Source organism: Bos indicus x Bos taurus, chromosome 23 (genome assembly GCF_003369695.1).
Source record: "Bos indicus x Bos taurus breed Angus x Brahman F1 hybrid chromosome 23, Bos_hybrid_MaternalHap_v2.0, whole genome shotgun sequence".
Taxonomy (NCBI): domain Eukaryota; kingdom Metazoa; phylum Chordata; class Mammalia; order Artiodactyla; family Bovidae; genus Bos; species Bos indicus x Bos taurus.
In genome coordinates this window covers 49,769,313-49,787,249 of record NC_040098.1, presented here as the reverse complement: position 1 = coordinate 49,787,249, position 17,937 = coordinate 49,769,313, and the positions used below count along the sequence as shown (strand labels likewise).

Below are 17,937 nucleotides of genomic sequence, written 5' to 3'. Positions count from 1 at the left end.
TTTTATTATACCAGATCTTTGCCTGACTAGGCAAATGATTTATGGATGTTTGGCATTGTATCACACCCACCTTAGCCTGTACAGTGGTACAGTGACTGTATGTGATTAATCCCAGTTCCAGCCAACTGTTAAAGTACGATTCCAGGAAATACACCTGTACCACTTTGCAATTATAAGCCATGGTATCATGACTGTCATGAGCAGAGCTTGCACATGGCACTCACCAATGACATACTCCACCCTGAAGAGATCCCTTGTGGGGTCATAGGGACGATTGAAGTCAATCTGAATGTAGAAAGACTGTCCTCTACGAACGATCAGCTTGTCGTTGCTGTATTTGTCGGTGTGGTGATCCACTTTGTTGCTATCCCACCTCTCCTTGAACAGGTGAACATTCGTGACATTAAGGTAGTCTGTACACAAAGAAAACAATCAAGGAAAACACTGAGTAATTTTGGTTTAAACACACACTCAGACAAACAAGATTAATTTTCCCAAAGATGCGAGGTAATAGGTTTATTAGATAAAACTCTATACAGGGGGCTGGTAGATCTCAGAATAGGTCTCTTGTGGCATCCTTGCATTCAAAGAAGATTTTTAAAAAGCCTTTTCCCCTTCTGACCCCACTTCAGATCCCACTTCGGGTGTAAGAGGGCAGTGATGGTGATGCCTAGCGTACAGGTCTAGATACAGAGAAGCCAGGACTCAAGGCAAGGCTTCACGCCCGAGTCTCACATTGGTGTTCATCCAGTCAGCTGCTTCCCACAATGACTACAGCGTCTCTATGGTAGAAAAAGCAGGGAATAACAGGTTTCAATTTTTTATCTTTAAAAGGGGAGGGATCAAATCTGACAAAGCTTCCAAGGGATGTTATAAGGACAGATCAGATCAGATCAGATCAGTCTCTCAGTCGTGTCCGACTCTTTGTGACCCCATGAATCGCAGCACGCCAGGCCTCCCTGTCCATCACCAACTCGCGGAGTTCACTCAGACTCATGTCCATCGAGTCAGTGATGCCATCCAGCCATCTCATCCTCTGTCGTCCCCTTCTCCTCCTGCCCCCAATCCTTCCCAGCATCAGAGTCTTTTCCAATGAGTCAACTCTTCGCATGAGGTGGCCAAAGAACTGGAGTTTCAGCTTTAGTATCATTCCTTCCAAAGAGATCCCAGGGCTGATCTCCTTCAGAATGGACTGGTTAGATCTCCTTGCAGTCCAAGTAGACCATTAATCCAAAATTCTCCTCTTATTCAGGAAGGGTAAACCTCCTTTTCCATAATTCTAAAAGGAGATCTTGTCCTTCAAAAGCAGGAAACAGAGGGAACAGGTGTAGGGGAAGCATGTTAGTGTTTCTATGAGGGAGGTAGGATTGTTTCCACATTGAACAGGCAGAAACAAGCTTCGCATTTGCCTGGCTACCAACCGACCAATCTGGAAGCAAACCCTGGTGTAATGCCAAAATCTTCAGGTTTTTCCTCTGATGTGTGGAATCGGGAGTGTAAATGTCAGTTATATATTTATCTGAGACATGATAACACTGGATGAAAGTTAGATCTCCTTTAGGTTTTTTTCCCCATTTTGTCTGCAACGATTATTGATGTGATGGTAACTCCAGTTACCCAACTACAGTGCAGTTTAGAAGATCTAGTCTAAATATGGGCTTCCCTTGTGGCTCAGTGGTAAAGAATCTGCCTGCAAAGCAGAAGACCTGGGTCCAATCACTGGATTGGGAAGATCCCCCTAGAGAAGGGAATGGATACCCACTCCAGTGTTCTTGCCTGGAGAATCCCATGGACAGAGAAGCCTGGCAGGCTATAGCCCATGGGATCTAAAAATAGAGTTCTGTGTATGCATTTGGGGTTCTAAAGGGCCACAGGGGAGAGAAAACTGGGTGAGGGGTAGGAGAGGGTGTCCTGCTATCGTGACTTGCCTCTCTTTTCCTGACCATGGGGGAAGGGAGTCCTGCCATCTTGACTTCTCTCTCTTTTCCTGACCATGCCAGCTGCATGGTTTGTGCTGACTCAGTGTAGACAGAGTGCTGGGGCTTCAACCCTGTAAGACTCAGTGGCTTCCTTTGCTTTTACACAGGAGTCTTGAGCAGGATGTCTGGTCCCCTCTGAGCTCATTTTGTCTCATAGGCAAAACAGAGAAATTAGGTTCATTAAAATACTCTATAGTTCTGAAGTCTAGGAGTCCCTGAAACACCTGGGATTATTTCAAAGTCCAGGTAATCCTGAGTTTGATCTCAGCTCTCATCATTACTTAGGTCAGGGAGGTTACCTCTTAGAAGCTGAGTTTTCTCACCTTTAAAACAAAGACCCTAATTTCTTGAGAATGTCTACGAAGATTCATCGTCCTCACAGGAGAATGACGTTATGCCTGGGACCAGAGGCTCCTCTGTGGCTCTCTGACTATGAACCGTGATGGAGTTATTTTGTATTTCGCATGGTGTGGTCCTCAGCGAGCTATTCTGACTGTGACACTGAAGCACATGGAAAACCCAAGGTGCAGTTTTGCGTTTGCAGCATCTCAGAACCCTGCTGTAGTGCACAGTCCCCGGAAGTGCAGTTTCGTTCCTTTAGGAGGCTGTGGGCTGAAGACGTTTATTTCTACACCTCTCTCTTCCAAGCTGCCTTCCCCCTAAGTTCTCTGGTCTTATTAAGGCCACAATCCCCAGTGTAAAACTAGCTTCAGAAAGAGCTGAAGAATCATGAATGTCCCACTTGAGAAGGACCTCAGGAACCAACTCATTTGGCCCTCTTTCTTAGCATCTTGACTTTTAATAATTTTTTTTTAATGTCTAAAAATCTAAATCCTCAGAGAAGAGTTTAACCGCTCTCCATTCATCAGCACCAGTGGAAGGAATATACTGATGTTATAGCATCACTGACTCTCAGAGGTAGAGGTATCGTTAGGCCATCTGGTAGACCTGCTGTATTAAACACCTCCATGAAAACCCTCATACTTAGGCTTTGGGTCTCCATCTGAACAGGGAACCCACTATCATATAAAGCAAACAGTTTATTTTTATATAATCCAGTTATTTGAAAAATCCTTATAAAATGAACTGACATCTGCTTCCTTATAATTTCTGTAACTATAGATTCTGGTTCTAACTTCTGCATAAATATAGAATATGTTCTATTCGTTTCATCTGGCACTCTTTCTGTATATAAAGACTACTGTGAGTGTTCCTCTGAGTAAAGCATTCTCTAAGCCTTCAGTGTGCTTTAAGAAATCACTTCTAGACCTTTTACCTGCTCTGACATATATATGCCCATTTTATGAAGTTCTCTCTTGTGGTGTTTTTCCTAGAATTAACTGCATCTTTGGTTAGGGTTTTTCCAGTGAAAACCAATGAGGCCACTGCATCTTCCAAAATAAACTTCTGTGATTTCAGTCCAAAATACCATTAGTGTTTTGGATACTCTTATTGTTGATTTACATTAAGCATGTGGTGAAGCAAAACTTTAAAAATACATTCTGATGTCACTTCCGTCAGTAGTCGATTAAAACTCAGTCAGATTCCTATAAGTCACTTACTCATGTTGTTATTTAACCATTTCTATCAATGCAATTTTTTTTTCTTTTTAGCCTAATTTTAGGGCCTTACTTGTTTCACATTAAATTTTATCTTATTGTATTAGGTTAATTGTTCCAAATTCTTAAGCTAATTTTAGACCCTAAGTGTATATTCAATTCTTTACCATCTTAGCCACCCAGAAGGTGGCCACTGTAGGAGACATAAGAGATGCAGGTTCGTCCCTGGGCTGGAAGATCCCATGGAGGAGGGGATGCAACCCACTCCAGTACTCTTGCCTGGAGAGTCCCATGGACAGAGCACAGGAGCCTGGCTGGCTGCAGTCCATGGGCAGCAAAGAGTCAGGCACAACCGAAGTGACTTAGCATGCAGGCATTTATATTCAATACATTTAATGTCCTTCCTAACTTCTTGTCCTCCGGGAGTTTAACAGTATGCAATTTTACGCTGTCAGTCAAGACATGGATATAGATACATTAGGTCACTGCTAAACAAATACAAATGCACAGTGGTAGATATGGAAAAGTGAACAGGTAATTATGATACAGTGTCATGAAAAAGTAAAACGCTCTGATAAATGAAAGGAATGATGAGTGGGGGAGGGTTTCTGGCCAGGAGCCCCTAACACAGACTATGGGGGACTCAGGAAGCTTTCTGGAAGAACTGAGGTATAAGTAGGGGTCAGAAAGTTGAGCGAGTTTTCCAGGTAGAAAGAGAGGTGGGAGAGAAAGGAGGATGAGCGGAGACTGAGGGGAGAGAGTGCATGGTTTACTTTGAAAGTGGAAAGGTGGAGACGTCCCAGATGGTCCAGCGGCTAAGACTCCACGCTCCCAATGCAGGGCCCCAGGTGAAGTCCCTGGTCCAGGGAACTAGATCCTGCATGCGGCAACGGAGGTCTTGCACGGTCAAAATCAATGTTTTTTTGAAACAAAGCTGAAAAGTGATTGGTTGACTGGAGGGTTGCAATGCGACCACCGTGGACGAGAAGGCAGCAAGCCTTGAAGTCCCTGTCAAGGAGTTTGGACTCTTAACTGCACTGGGAATCCAGTGAAGAACCTGAGCTAGCAGATGCATATGGTTAGATGGATGCAGAGACAACCGGAAACCGCCTCTTCTGGTGACAGAGAGGAAAACAGATTGGAGGGGGGCGGTGCTGGAGGCACAAAGGTCGGCTGGCAGGCTGTCGGGGCGGCCTTCCAGGTGAGATGGGGAGAGTCCAGTCTACCTGTACAGTCACACCTGATCCCAGAGCACTGCCAGGATCTGCTCAGCGCTGCCCACCCCTCCCTGCATGATGACCTGCCCCTAAAAATGAGTGGTTTCCCGAGCAGCTCTGCCTGTGTGGACAAACAAAGCCAGAGAGAGAGATGCAAGTCCTTTGCTATTAGGCTCTCGGTGGCTCTCGTTCTCATTGCAAATGAAAACCCTGGCTTTCCAGTTCCACACCCCAGTCTGAAGAACCTGGTTAGCGTCTAGTGAGTCTGACTGAAGTCAGTTCATCCTTGCGTAGCATCATGAAGTTCTAGTTCTATCGGATGTACATGTGGGATTGAAGGAATAGCCAGGGTTAAATCCGTTTGGGAAGTGCTGATTTAACCAGAGTTAATCAGGATTCTTGAGCTTCCCTGGTGGCTCAGTGGCAAACAATTCGCCTGCCAATGCAGAAGGCATGTGTTCAACCCTTAGGTAGGGAAGATCCCCTGGAGGAGGACACGGGAACCCACTCCAGTATTCTTGCCTGGAGAATCCCAGGGACAGAGGAGCCTGGTGGGCTACAGTCCATGGGGTCGCAAAGACTCAGACAAGACTGAAACGACTTAGCATGCACACACAATCAGGGTTCTTGCAAAATTTGTGCGGGACTGTCGTAGGCTGCTGTGTACTGCAAACCTCCTACAGGTAGACTGCTTTCCGAAGTTGAATGGCCATGGGAAGTATTTTTGTGTGAGTGGAGGATTTTTCAGAATATGTTTTGGGAGATACATCACTAGTTGTGCAACGCTGAGAAGTTATTTAATCTGAGTCCAGTTTTCTTATTTTTAGAAAGGCAATGAAATGCCTCATACGGTTGATGTGAGCGCTAAATGAAAAAGAAAAAGCACATATAAAACACTTTAGCACAGTATCTGGCACATAGTAAAATCTCGAAATTATTATTATATTGTTATTAGTGCACTCGGAGAAGCAGAATAGCACAGTGGATAAGAGCATGGATTCTGGACCCAGACTGCCTCGACCCAGGTCTCAGTTCTGACTCGGACTATCTCTGTGACTTTGGACAAGTTACATAGACCTGTGCCTCCGCTTTCTCATCTGCAGAATGACGGCGGTGAGGAGATTCAATAAGACGATGCTCCTCAGCAGACAGGCCTGCCTTTCTTTTCTTGAATTTCTACATGTGGAGGGAGTCATTTTCTCGTCCAGATTTTCAGAATATGTTTTTCTTCTTAAAAATGTCTATTATCATCAGCCACTTAGTATCACCCTAATATAGGTGATTTTATCTAGGGGTCTGTAAGCCCCTTAAGGACCGGACTGTGTCTTAATCATCTTGTTACTGAGCCTGAAAACCTGAAGTCACTCAGTCCTGTCCAACTCTTTGCAACCCCATGGACTATAGAGTCCACGGAATTCTCCAGGCCAGGATACTGGAGTGGGTAGCCTTTCGCTTCTCCAGGGGATCTTCCCGACCCAGGGATTGAACCCAGGTCTCCCGCATTGCAGGCAGACTCTCTACCAGCTGAGCCACAGGGGAAGCCCTACTGAACCTGGGGTAATATTTTAAAATTTCATAGCAAATATTCCACTTTTCACTTTAAACCAATGTAATAATACCTAAAAATCTGAAACCAGGAGCTGGCTACTCATTTTAAAATAGATCATTCCATTTATCATAGTATTAACCATACGAGTGTTTTAAATGTCATTTATCAGACAGTTTCATTCTCACAATATTCAGGATGATATATAAATACTGCCAAAGATAATGCAGGGGTTTTGAAACAGGAAGCTTCCAGACCAGCAGTTTTGTTTCAGATTGGAATAAAAATGCCCTGTCTTCACAGCTCACTTAGACCACTCATTACAATGGGTAAAAAAAGTGCGAATGAACTCCTTTGCGTCTGCAAAACTTCAGCTCCCATCCCCACCAATCGTAGTTTTATACCTTTTTCACAGTGAAAACAAGTATATATACTAAATATATGCTAAGAGATACATGAAGAGTTTGTTTTAAAATAATGTAGCCCACATTGTTGTGTAATTGACAATGTTTAATTCAAAACATGTCATTTTTAAAAAATATTGTCCTTTCTAAATGATCTTTATCTTTTCTATTGCAATATCACTCTAAGTCAATGCCTTCAGAAAGAAAGAAAAAAAATTATAGGGAATCACAGTGGTACCCTACGTGGGAAAAAATGAAGTCAATGGTAAGTAAAATTTTCCTATACGATCTCTTAAAAGTTCATGCTAAAATCACTGAAACTAAGAGAAACCTTCCGTTTAAAAAATAAAACAACTAAGCTACGGAATATTAAATGCTCCACTGAAAAGTTGAGAGTTTAAAGAAATAATTTTCTAAAAAAAAAAATAAAGAAAGAAATAATTTTCTAGACTGTAGTCAGATGTGTATGACGTGCAGAAGGGCAATGAGCAGGAGAATTTTGTTTAGAAGGAGAAGGAAGTGGTAGACCTGTTACTCTCTCTCCAGTATAATCTCCTAATCGGTGGCAGATTTTAGTTTCTTGGGCTCAAAAATCACCGTGGATGGTGAAATTAAAAGCTGCTTGCTCCTTGGAAGAAAAGCTTTGACCAACCAACACAGCATATTAAAAGACAGAGATATCACTTTGCCAACATAGGTCCATATAGTCAAAGCTATGGTTTTTCTAGTAGTCATCTATGGATGTGAGAGCTGGACCATAAAGAAAGCTGAGCACCAAAGAATTGATGCTTTTAAATTGCGGTGTTGGAGAAGACTCATGAGAGTCCCTTGGACAGCAAGGAGATCCAACCAGTCAATCCTAAAGGAAATCAGTCCTGAATATTCATTGGAAGGACTGATTCTGAAGCTGCAATACTTTGGCCACCTGATGCGAAGAGCCAACTCATTGGAAAAGATCCTGATGCTGGGAAACATTGAGGGCAGAAGGAGAAGGAGATGATAGAGAAGAAGATGGTTGGATGGCATCACCGACTCAAAGGACATGAGTTTGAACCAACTCCAGGAGATAGTGAAGGACAGGGAAGCCTGGCGTGCTGCAGTCCATGGGTTGCAAAGAGTCAAACATGACTTAGCAACTGAACATCAGCAATCTATAGATTTACTAAGGGTTACCCCACGTCTTGGAGAAGGAGATGAGGTCCCCAGCACCACTGAATGAACCCCTTTTCTTTTACTGCTCACAGCTGGTCACCCACAGACCAATCAAGTATTTTTTTCTTTTAATACTTCATAATTGCAAGGACTCTGCAGATGGTTGTCTGCAGATACGAACACAGGTTGTCATAAGATATCAAGAAAGTGGTATATTTTTCTTGAACCTTTTGCTTGGCATTGCTCCTTCGCACGTAGCAGGGCCTCCGTGAACACTTATTAAGCTGGCATACTGATTCTTGCTTTGTCTACTGGCTTAACAAGACACAGTTTAGATTGAAGGAAACTTCTCATCACCTAGGCTCCATTCGCCACAAACAGGAAATGAATTTGCTTATCCCTGGCCCACTTACTGGCAGAATGGAGCAACTCATTGCTAAGCCATGTTTTTTGTCTTTTAGAGAGATATTGTAGCTGGAAACGTGGCAGTTTTCTCTTTCAAAGTGACAGCTTTCAAAAAGTCTACCTAACACAATTTAGCCTAATTCCAAAACATCAGAAAATGGACTGCTAAAAAAAAAAATCTCTCCTCATGAGCCAGCTGCCTCCCTGTCCTCCTACCCTCCTCCTAATAAGAAAAAATTGGATTAAAAGTAGATTATTTTCTCCTTAGTTTGTAAAAATATTCTTCAGAGAATGATTATACCTGTCACAGATGGAACCCTTAAATAAGTTAAGTGTTTAGGTTCACATTCTAGGAATTCCCTAGCGAACTGAGTTCTCCATGCAATCTCTGATAATATAAACGATAGGTATAAACACTGTCTATGAGGAGGTAGGTCTCTTTATTGTGAAAACAGCAGGATAAAGTTTTCTTTCTCATATTCCTTTTGAATACCCAGAATTTTAAACCATCATTCATTAGAATCATTAAAAACATTTTCTTAAACAGCTTATTTTTTTTAACTGTGGCTATTAATATTAAAATGTCCTGTACTCTGAGGGACTTCCCCAGTGGTTAAAACTGCATGCTTCCAATGTAGGAGACATGGGTTCAATCCCTGGTTGGGGAACTAAGATCTCACATGCCGTGTGGCATGGCCAAAAAAAAGAAAAGAAAGATGCCCTGTATCCTGAATGTGTAAGACATGCTCAGCAGAAGCTAGAATGAGAAAACTGAGTCTAATGCTCTCTCCAGGGACTAAAACCCCTCTGGTCTGTTTCTCCTCTGGCCTGAAGTATCTCAGCAGCCCCCAAATGTGCCTCCTTCTCCCCATTTTCTCAATATTAGCATTTTTTTTAATAAACATAATTCTGATCGTGTCACTTGCTAATTAGAATCCTTGGCAAGTGTCCTGTGTCTGGAGGAGGAAAGGTAAGGTCTTCAAAGCCTGTTAGAATATGATTCTGGCTTACTTTTCCCAGGCGCCTCCCCCCTCTATTGTCCTCACTACTTAACATACACTGTTCCCTCTGCTAGAAATGCCCTTCCACGCACTCGTCTGCCCGGAACGCTCTTATTCATCTGCTAAGCCCCAACTCAGGTGTCCGTCCATCATGAAGCGCTCCTCAACCTCTTCCCCAGTCCACTGACACCACTGGTCACTCCTCTCACCTGTTTGTTTCAACCACTAGGTGGACAGTTGCTTGAGGCCAGGGGTTGACTTGTTCATTTTTGTGTCCCCAGAGAGATCTTGGCATAGTTCCTGACACAATCATTGAACATTTTCCCACAAATCAAGAGAAGTGTGAACTGGTTCTACACAGCATCATCTCTTAATCATACACTGAAGGTCTTTTTTATTCTTTCAGTAATCTTGAACCCAGAGAGGTTTCCTCTGCACGAAGGAGAGACGACCTACTAGTCAATTAGTTATTTTAGTTCTGACGTGGAGGGAGGGGCAGGGAGGGGGGAGATGATCAGAAAGGCACAGACCCCGTTAGCCTGAAAATACCAGATCCTGCCTGCATTTGATTTTCTTTTTTTATAGATTGAGCTTGCTTTCCAGTTTGAATTCAAATTGCATTAGACCTGTCAAATGAGAAGTATAATTACTGCTGCAAATGATCCCTATTGCTGCCAACAGAGAGTTGAACCAGAACAAGAATACAAGCTTATCTTCCGGAACATTAGATCTCCTGCTGAAATAACCTTTGAGACCGGGAAAGCTGTGGAGCGATTTTCAAAAACACCAAATGAGCACGCAGCACAGCCTATTAGAAATAGATGCAAATCCAAACAAGCTGAGCGGATTTTCAGATATTTCTCTCAGCTACAATTGAGTTCAAAGGGGAGCCATGAAGGATCCCTAAAAACACCAGAGAACATCAAACACCACCACGGCCTGGGCTCCACTGTCAGCTCAAACATCTCAGTGTTTCTTACAGCGCATGCCGCCATATGGGAGGAACCTTATGTTTGTTTTGAAATACAGGCAAAAATAATTCTTAACCAAATATGCACTGAAGCCCTGGATTAAAAGTGTTGTTGTTTAGTGGCTTGGTCATGCCTGACTGTTTTTGCAGCCCCATGGACTGTAGCCCACCAGGCTCCTCTTTTCAGGGGATTTCCCAGGCAAGAATACTGGAGTGGGTTGTCATTTCCTTCTCCAGGGGATCTTTCAGACCCAAAGACTGAACTCACATCTTCCGCATTGGTAGATGGATTCTTTACTGCTGAGCTACCTGGGAATCCCTATTAAAGGTATTACATACACTCAGTATATATTGTCTACATCCACTGCCACAAGACTATGCAAAGGGAAAAACTCAGTCCATCTCACAAGAGCAGTTTGCTAAAGGGACACTTTGGAAAACTTCATGAAGCCAAGGAAGAGAGTGAGGCTTAGGACTTTGTTATCCTGGAAGCAGACCCTGATGCTGGGAAAGATTGAGGGCAGGAGAAGGGGTCAGCAGAGGATGAGACGGTTGGATGGCATCACTGATTCAATGGACATGAGTTTGAGCAAACTCCGGGAGATAGCGAAGGACAGAGAGGCCGGGCATGCTGCAGTCCATGGGGTCACAAAGAGTCGAACACGACTGAGCGCCTGAAGAACAACAGTCCTGGAAGCAGTCATTCTCAGATGGGATCGAGAAGACACAAGTCCTCCACCGGTGGCCGAGAAACCTACAAGAAGCTGGCACTTAAACCCACGTGACCAGGTCTTAGCAGGGACTTGGGGAAAAGTAGACATATTTAGTCCCAGAAAACCCACTTTTAGTACAATTAAACAGACTTTTGAAATATGAAGGATATTGGGAACTGGCCCTCCTTGATCAGACGATATATATATATACACACACATACATATTGTTTTTTCTGTTCGACTCATCTGGGACTTACTTCTATGCCTCCTGGGCTCATAGGTCCCTCCTCAGTGCATGCAGCACTTAGCTCATCTGTAGAGCTACTAAATGGATACATGTTTATGAAATCAGAAACCTGTTATTAATAAGAAGGTTACAATGACTCTGGGACTGATGAGTCATTCAGTTCTCAAGGGACTGACTGTTCACTGGACACACACCCCCATACCAGGGCCTGTCATAAGTATCCCAGAATGTCACCCGGGCTGTGGACACATCTGACTGCCAAGCAAATAATGACTGATCTTTCCAAATAAGTCAGTTCAAAACAACTCCCCACCCCTGCCTCCAAAAATAAGCAACCAAAAAATTAGTATTTCTAGATTTTTAAAAAATTGAACTACCCACTCAACTTCTCTGGCAATTTTCTTATTGGCAACATTTTGTTGCATTTTTTATATCTGAGGGTTGCAGGCTACACATATTACCCTTAGATCAAGGCTCCCATGTGTGGGTCCCAGACTTTGCAGAAGTGTGATAATCTACATCTTCTGAATCAGTGAGCACGAATTAATCAAGACTCGCACAGCCACTGGTCATTGAGCCTCATGACAACTGTGAAGTGGATATTGCTCCATTTTGCTGATGGGAAAACTGAGGTTCTGGTCGTTTTCATGACATGTCCCATGGCCCAAAAGTGAGCAAGTGGAAGATGTTAGACAGGACCCTGGGTCTTCTGAGTCCTGGACCAGGGGACACTTTGTGACACCTCACTGCCTCCGTGGCATCTCGCACTTCTTCTGTACCCCTTTCACTTTCTGCTCCCCCAGCCCACTTCTTCCACACCTTGCCCCCTCTCCTGGGTCCCAGAGTGTTCTCTGCAGGAAGGGAATTTTGCTAGAAAACTGAAACAAGATAACTTCTTTGGTTACACCAAGATAACTTGGTTGGTAATTTAACATCTGCACGCTTTCCAATTTTATCTGCATTTAAAAAGAAGAAAGAAGGAAGGAAAGAGAAAGGAAGGAAAGAAGGAAGGCAGGCTCCTAGACTAAGCAGTGAGGATGTGACAAGTGCTTGCTTTGGTCTCAGTCTCCCAACCTATAACACTGCGATTTCGATGAGCTGATTAGCAAGTCCTTTCAAATCAGTTCTGTGGCTCTAACGGTGGCATTTTGGAGTGTGCGGCACCTGGAAGGGAGACAGGGCTCAGCACTCCAGGTTAACACCCTGTCTCGGCCCCTGGACTCAGCGGAAGATGCCCTTCAGTTCTGTGAACCCAAGCTCCCAGTCTGGATGGAGCCCCACGGGTGGTCCTGGGGTTTCTCTCCGTCTTCACAATTAGATACCACGTCATCTGGACATGATACTAACACAATCAAACCTGCCATCATGCCCAGCTATTCTCCAACTTGCTGGGTTTGTTCATAACCAGCATTGTCCTTGCCCTTCTCTTTCAACCTCTGGTCTCTTTCGGGCCGAGCAGGTTAACCACACCCCACAGGGTGATCGTGGACACCTCCCCTAGAAGGGGGTGTTCACTCCCCGGGGAAACCAACACAGAGCCCCTTCAGGAGCAAAACGGGTTTGGGTCCCTGCATGTTCCCTGTGGGTTTCTGCTCAGGGACGTGAGTCTGAGTGTCCCTGCTGTTCCCGAGGGAACGGTGTCTGTGTCACCAAGCCACCGCTGGCATCTGGGCCCCATGACAGCGGCCAGGGCTGGGAGAGGGTCAGAGCGGCCTGCTGCTCCCAGAGCAGGTCCCTCCGGACGGGCAGAGGTGAGAGTAAGGGGCGCAGTCACCTGCGCCAGGGGCTCCCATCCCTGTTACGGCAGACCCCAGCCTCTCTCTCCAGTGAGACGCAGAGAGGTGGACATGCAGCCCAGGGTAGGAAGGAGGCAGGAACCAGACAATCGAAATGGCCACGGGGTTTTGGAAGTGGAAACTTCCAGCAAGAGAACATTCTTGGAAACAGACCAGTAGGGCAGCAAGAGGCCTCACCAGTGGCCTGCTTTGCAGAGCTGGCCTCCTTGGCATTGCAGCTCTGGTGGTCTAGTCACTCCGTCGTGTCTGACTCTTTTGTGACCCCATGGACTGCAGCCCACCAGGCTCCTCTGTCCATGGGATTCTCCAGGCAAGAACAGTGGAGTGGGTTGCCATTTCCTTCCCCAGGGGATCTTCCCGACCCAGGGATCAGACCCTCCTCCCTTGCATTGGCAGGGTGATTCATTACCACTGAGCCACCAGGGAAGCTCTTGACATTACAAAGCGATGAAGTAGCAGAAGTGGGACACAAATCCTGATCTTTGGTGCTTCTACCACTCAAGAGAGGGTTTTGGAGGCCCTTCCTTAAACCAGAGACTGGCAGGGGGCCGCTTTGGTGGGAGCTCAGTGGAGACAGAGGGGGCTGACCCAGCACCCTGGGGGCCAAGGCAGGTGCCCGTACCTTGTGGGTTGAAGCCCCGGGGCACCAGGCCCTGCAGCTCCACGGTGGGGGGGTCGTTCTCTGCTGCATTGGAGGTGTTGGGGGGGATGGCTCTCCTGCCTCCGAAAGCGGTCCCGGAGGACTCCGACATTCTCAGCCTCACAGGTTCCTTGGGGAGAGAAAAGGAGACACAGACAGGAACGTGAAGCCAGTTACTTTTGCGACAAGGATTCAGAAGTGGAGAAACAGACGTATCTGTCCGTGACGGCTCTTGAGCAACCCATTTTGAGTTTCGCATAAATAAACCCTGAGATGTGGCAGGAAGGATAGGTCTAACGACAGAGAACAGCTCCCCAGGGATCTCGGGGTGGATTTCGTGTTTGTGAAAACACAGGGAAAGCAGAAGAAAGAGGGCTTATTTGGAGAAATGAAAGCTGTAAAAGATTTTGGAGAGCACGGTCTTTTTCTCATTCCCCCAAAGGGTATCTCTTGGAAGAAACGTTTATGCAGGTGTCTCTGCCCATTTTCTATAGACTGGTGAGGTGTCCTCACTGGAAGAATAAACTCATACACTCACGTCCAAATAAGTGGCATTCTTTCAAACATTCATGCCTGCAAGTTAATGCAGCCAGTATTTATCGAGAGTCCCCTCTGTGCCAGGCTGTGGTTTGGCCAGTTGGGATGCGCAGAGAACCATACAGAAAGATGCTTGCCCTCAAAGTTGGAGCCTAGGGATGTTTACATTCGAGACCGACATGGTACAGCAGTGAAGCCGGGAGGGTGTGAGAACGTGGTGGCCACTGCTTTGGAGCCGGGACCCCAGGGAGCAGGACGAGGGAGAGGAGAGTTTGGGAAGGTAACGGGGAGGGGCCTGCGATATTAGAGAGCGCTATAAATAGCCTGTTCGCTAAAAGGACTCCCTCCACGGGGCTAACACTGCCCTTGCCCCAAGCCTGCTTCCCCTTCCTTCCGAGTCCGTAGGGACAAACGCCCGGTTTAAACACCACACCTCCCCGTCGGGGTCCAGCCGGCACTTGTTGACCGAGGGGCCAAATGAAGGGAGACCTTGTCTCCAGCTTTTGGGTTACCCAGTCAGGACTCTGGGTTCTCTGGCTGTTTCCAAAAGCCAGGCACACCCTCTGAAGATGAAGAGCAGCCTTATGGAGGCTCCAGGGAAGGGTGTGAGAAGGTGGGAGGGGAGGGGAGGACCGGGGTCGGGGATAAGCTGTCCAGGGGCTGGCTGAGCAAAGACTGCGCGCTGGAGGCCCCAAGCCCCTTCCCGGGGCGCTGGAGTTTGGAAGGAGACAGCAGTGTTTGGAAGTGCCAAGTCTGAGCTGGGGCCCGTAAATACCTGCAGTCCTATTTACAGTGTCTTGTGGGTTACGCGGTGGGGGAGAGGAGAGAGAAGAACTAACAGACGCAGGCAGGACAGAGGCATCCTCTGGTGGGGAGCAGCCGAGGGGGCTGCAAGGTGGCTGAGGGCCGGTGCGTGCGGGGGTGGGGTGGGGCTCCAGGAGAGGGGTGTTGAGCAGTAGCTCCTGGGGAGAGAGGACCAGAGGCTGGGGACCCCCAAGTAGCTGCCAGGTGAGAGACGCCGGTGCAGGCCGGGCTGGGTGGGTGCAGGTGGGCACAGGCCCCGCCTCCTTGCCAGGTCCGGGGGGCGGGGGAGGTGCTCAAGTTCGGCTCTGCCTGCCGCCCGGAGACAGGATGAGAGCTAAGCCATGGACCCAAGTTGCAGCAGGAAGCTGTTCTTACCTGGCCCTCCTCCACCCTCCCCGACCCCTCCGCCTCCCAGCCATTTGCATCCCCTTTCCTTAGTCTGCTCCCCTGTCTGTTGAGGGGGAGACCCCAGAGGCCGTTTTCAGCCAGCAGCGCCTTTAGGAAAGCTTCCCAGGACGGCTACCTGAGAGAGGCCCTAGTTTAGAAGCCGGCGGGGCTGAGTGGATGCAGAGTTAGGGGCGAAGAACCAAGTGGAGCAGCCGGGCTGCCTCCGTCCCGGCCCCCTGCTCTCTGAGCACCACCCGAGCATCGAGCATCGTTGGGGAGACCCAGGGGCGGGGGCGGACCGAGGAGGCGGCGGCCCGGGACCCCCGCGTGCAGGGCTGCGGGATGCCGGCCGGAGGGGCGGCGGGCGGCTTACCTGCGCTCCCTCCCGAGGTGCCCCAGCGCGGGCCGGCTCTGGGCGTCTCTGGGGTACTTCCTCAAAAGGACACAGGACCGACAAGAAAGTTGGTTCTTAAATAACTTCCTAAGAGCGCGCCCCCCTCCCGTCCCACAGCGATTTCTCCTCCCACTGCCTGACAGCTGGAGCCAGCGGCGCTCTCTGAGACTCTGTTTACCCCGCCGTCCTGCCGTCACTCCGGCATTGCCTCCCTGCGCCCCTTCTCCCCGGTCCTGCTTCTCACCTCCCCCACCTACAATCTGCCGCCCCCTCCCCGGCCACTGGGAGCGGAGGGCCCTCAGGGCTGGGCAGACGGCACCCCGGCCCTTAGGTCAGAGGGTTGGGGCGAAGGGTCTCCCCACTCAAGGGGACAGTTTTGCCCTCCAGAATTTCAAGCTTGGCTGGCCAGGAGGAGGGGTCTGGTCACAGACAGCAGTGGCCACGCAGCATGTGTAAAACTGAAGGAACAAACATTGGAGCCCCCGGCCCACCACCCGCCACCCACCACCCACCACCCACCACCCACCACCCACCACCCACCACCCAACATCAAGCTTTCCTGCGGGGGCGGGGGGTGGGGGGGTGAGGGGGGGGAGCTGCCAGCCAGAAGGAAGGTGAGAACACCCTGAGGAGTGCCACAAAGATGAGAAAATAACACTTGTTGGTTTGTTTCGTGCTTTCTTTTTTTTTCCCTGAAAACTATTTTGGTTTCTTTTGAAATGATGGGAGAAAAAAGAAAAGAAACATTTCCCTCTAAAAGTTTCCATGTATTTCCCCCGGAGTCTTCATGTCTTGCTGCTGCTGCTAAATCGCTTCAGTTGTGTCCAACTCTGTGCGACCCCATAGACGGCAGCCCACCAGGCTCCCCCGTCCCTGGGATTCTCCAGGCAAGAACACTGGAGTGGGTTGCCATTTTCTTCTCCAATGCATGAAAGTGAAAAGTGAAAGTGAAGTCACTCAGTTAAGTGTCCTTTGTGACCCCATGGACTGCAGCCCACCAGGCTCCTCCGTGCATGGGAATTTCCAGGCAAGAGTACTGGAGTGTGCTAACTATTGCCAATAATGGCAGGTGTGAACTGAACAACTTCAACTCATGAATATTTTAGCTTTTCCTAAAAATTGATGTCATCTTTACCTCATTAGCAGGGAAGTGAATATTTAACTTGCCAATAATTAAGATATCAGTCCTGAATATTCATTGGAAGGACTGATGTTGAAGCTGAAATCCAATACTTTGGCCACCTGATGAGAAGAACTGATTCATTGGGAAAGACCCTGATACTGGGAAAGATTGAAGGCAGGAGAAGGGGACGACAGAGGATGAGATGGTTGGATGGCATCATCGACTCAATGGACATTAGTTTGAGTAAACTCCAGGAGTTGGTGATGGATAGGGAAGCCTGGCGTGCTGCAGTCCATAGGGTCTCAAAGAGGTGGACACGCCTGAGCAACTGAACTGAACTGAATTGAAGATATTTTGGGGGGGGTGTGTGTGTGTGTGTGTGTGTGTGTATAGGTGAGGAGGTCATCAGCTGCACTTGTAGTTTTCAGTCCAATCAGTCTTTAGGAGTTATATTTGCAGTTCACTCTAGTCAATGGGAGATTCGATTTGTGATTGACGGGTTGCAAGACTCTTGAGAGTCCCTTGGACTGCAAGGAGATCCACCCACTCCATCCTAAAGGAAATCAGTTCAGTCCTGAATATTCATTGGAAGGACTGATGTTAAAGCTGAAACTCCAATACTTTGGCCACCTGATTCGAAGAACTGACTCATTGGAAAAGACCTTGATGCTGGGAAAGATTGAAGGCTGGAGGAGAAGGGGACGACAGAGGATGAGATGGTTGGATGGCATCATCTACTCAATGGACATGAATTTGAGTAAACTCGGGGAGTAGGTGATGGACAGGGAGGCCTGGCGTGCTGTAGTCCATGGGGTCACAAAGAGTTGGACACAACTGAGTGACTAAACTGAATTGTGTATGTGAACATATATATATATATGGGTGTCTATCTTTTTTTAAAAATTATTTTGTATTGGGGTATTTTATTGTTTTTTATTTTGTATTGCAGCTATTGTTATGTCTGATAAACAATGTTGGGATAGTTTCAGGTGGACAGCAAAGAGACTCAGCTATACATATATATATACATGTATTTCTTCACCCCCCACCCCCAATTCAGGCT

At 47.1% G+C, this 17,937-nt stretch overlaps 1 protein-coding gene across 1 annotated transcript in view; it reads right to left on the bottom strand.

The window, feature by feature from the left end:
* The window catches only part of F13A1 (coagulation factor XIII A chain), a 143,551-nt gene extending 127,588 nt beyond the window's left edge, over positions 1-15,963 (bottom strand). The window contains exons 1-3 of the mRNA XM_027524821.1: positions 15,731-15,963; positions 13,612-13,759; positions 225-413 (exon numbers count right to left, since the gene is read on the bottom strand). Coding sequence (XP_027380622.1) covers positions 225-413; positions 13,612-13,741 — 319 coding nt within the window. The 5' untranslated portion in view covers positions 13,742-13,759; positions 15,731-15,963. The remainder of the gene's footprint in view (positions 1-224; positions 414-13,611; positions 13,760-15,730) is intronic.
* Positions 15,964-17,937: the final 1,974 nt, after the last annotated feature.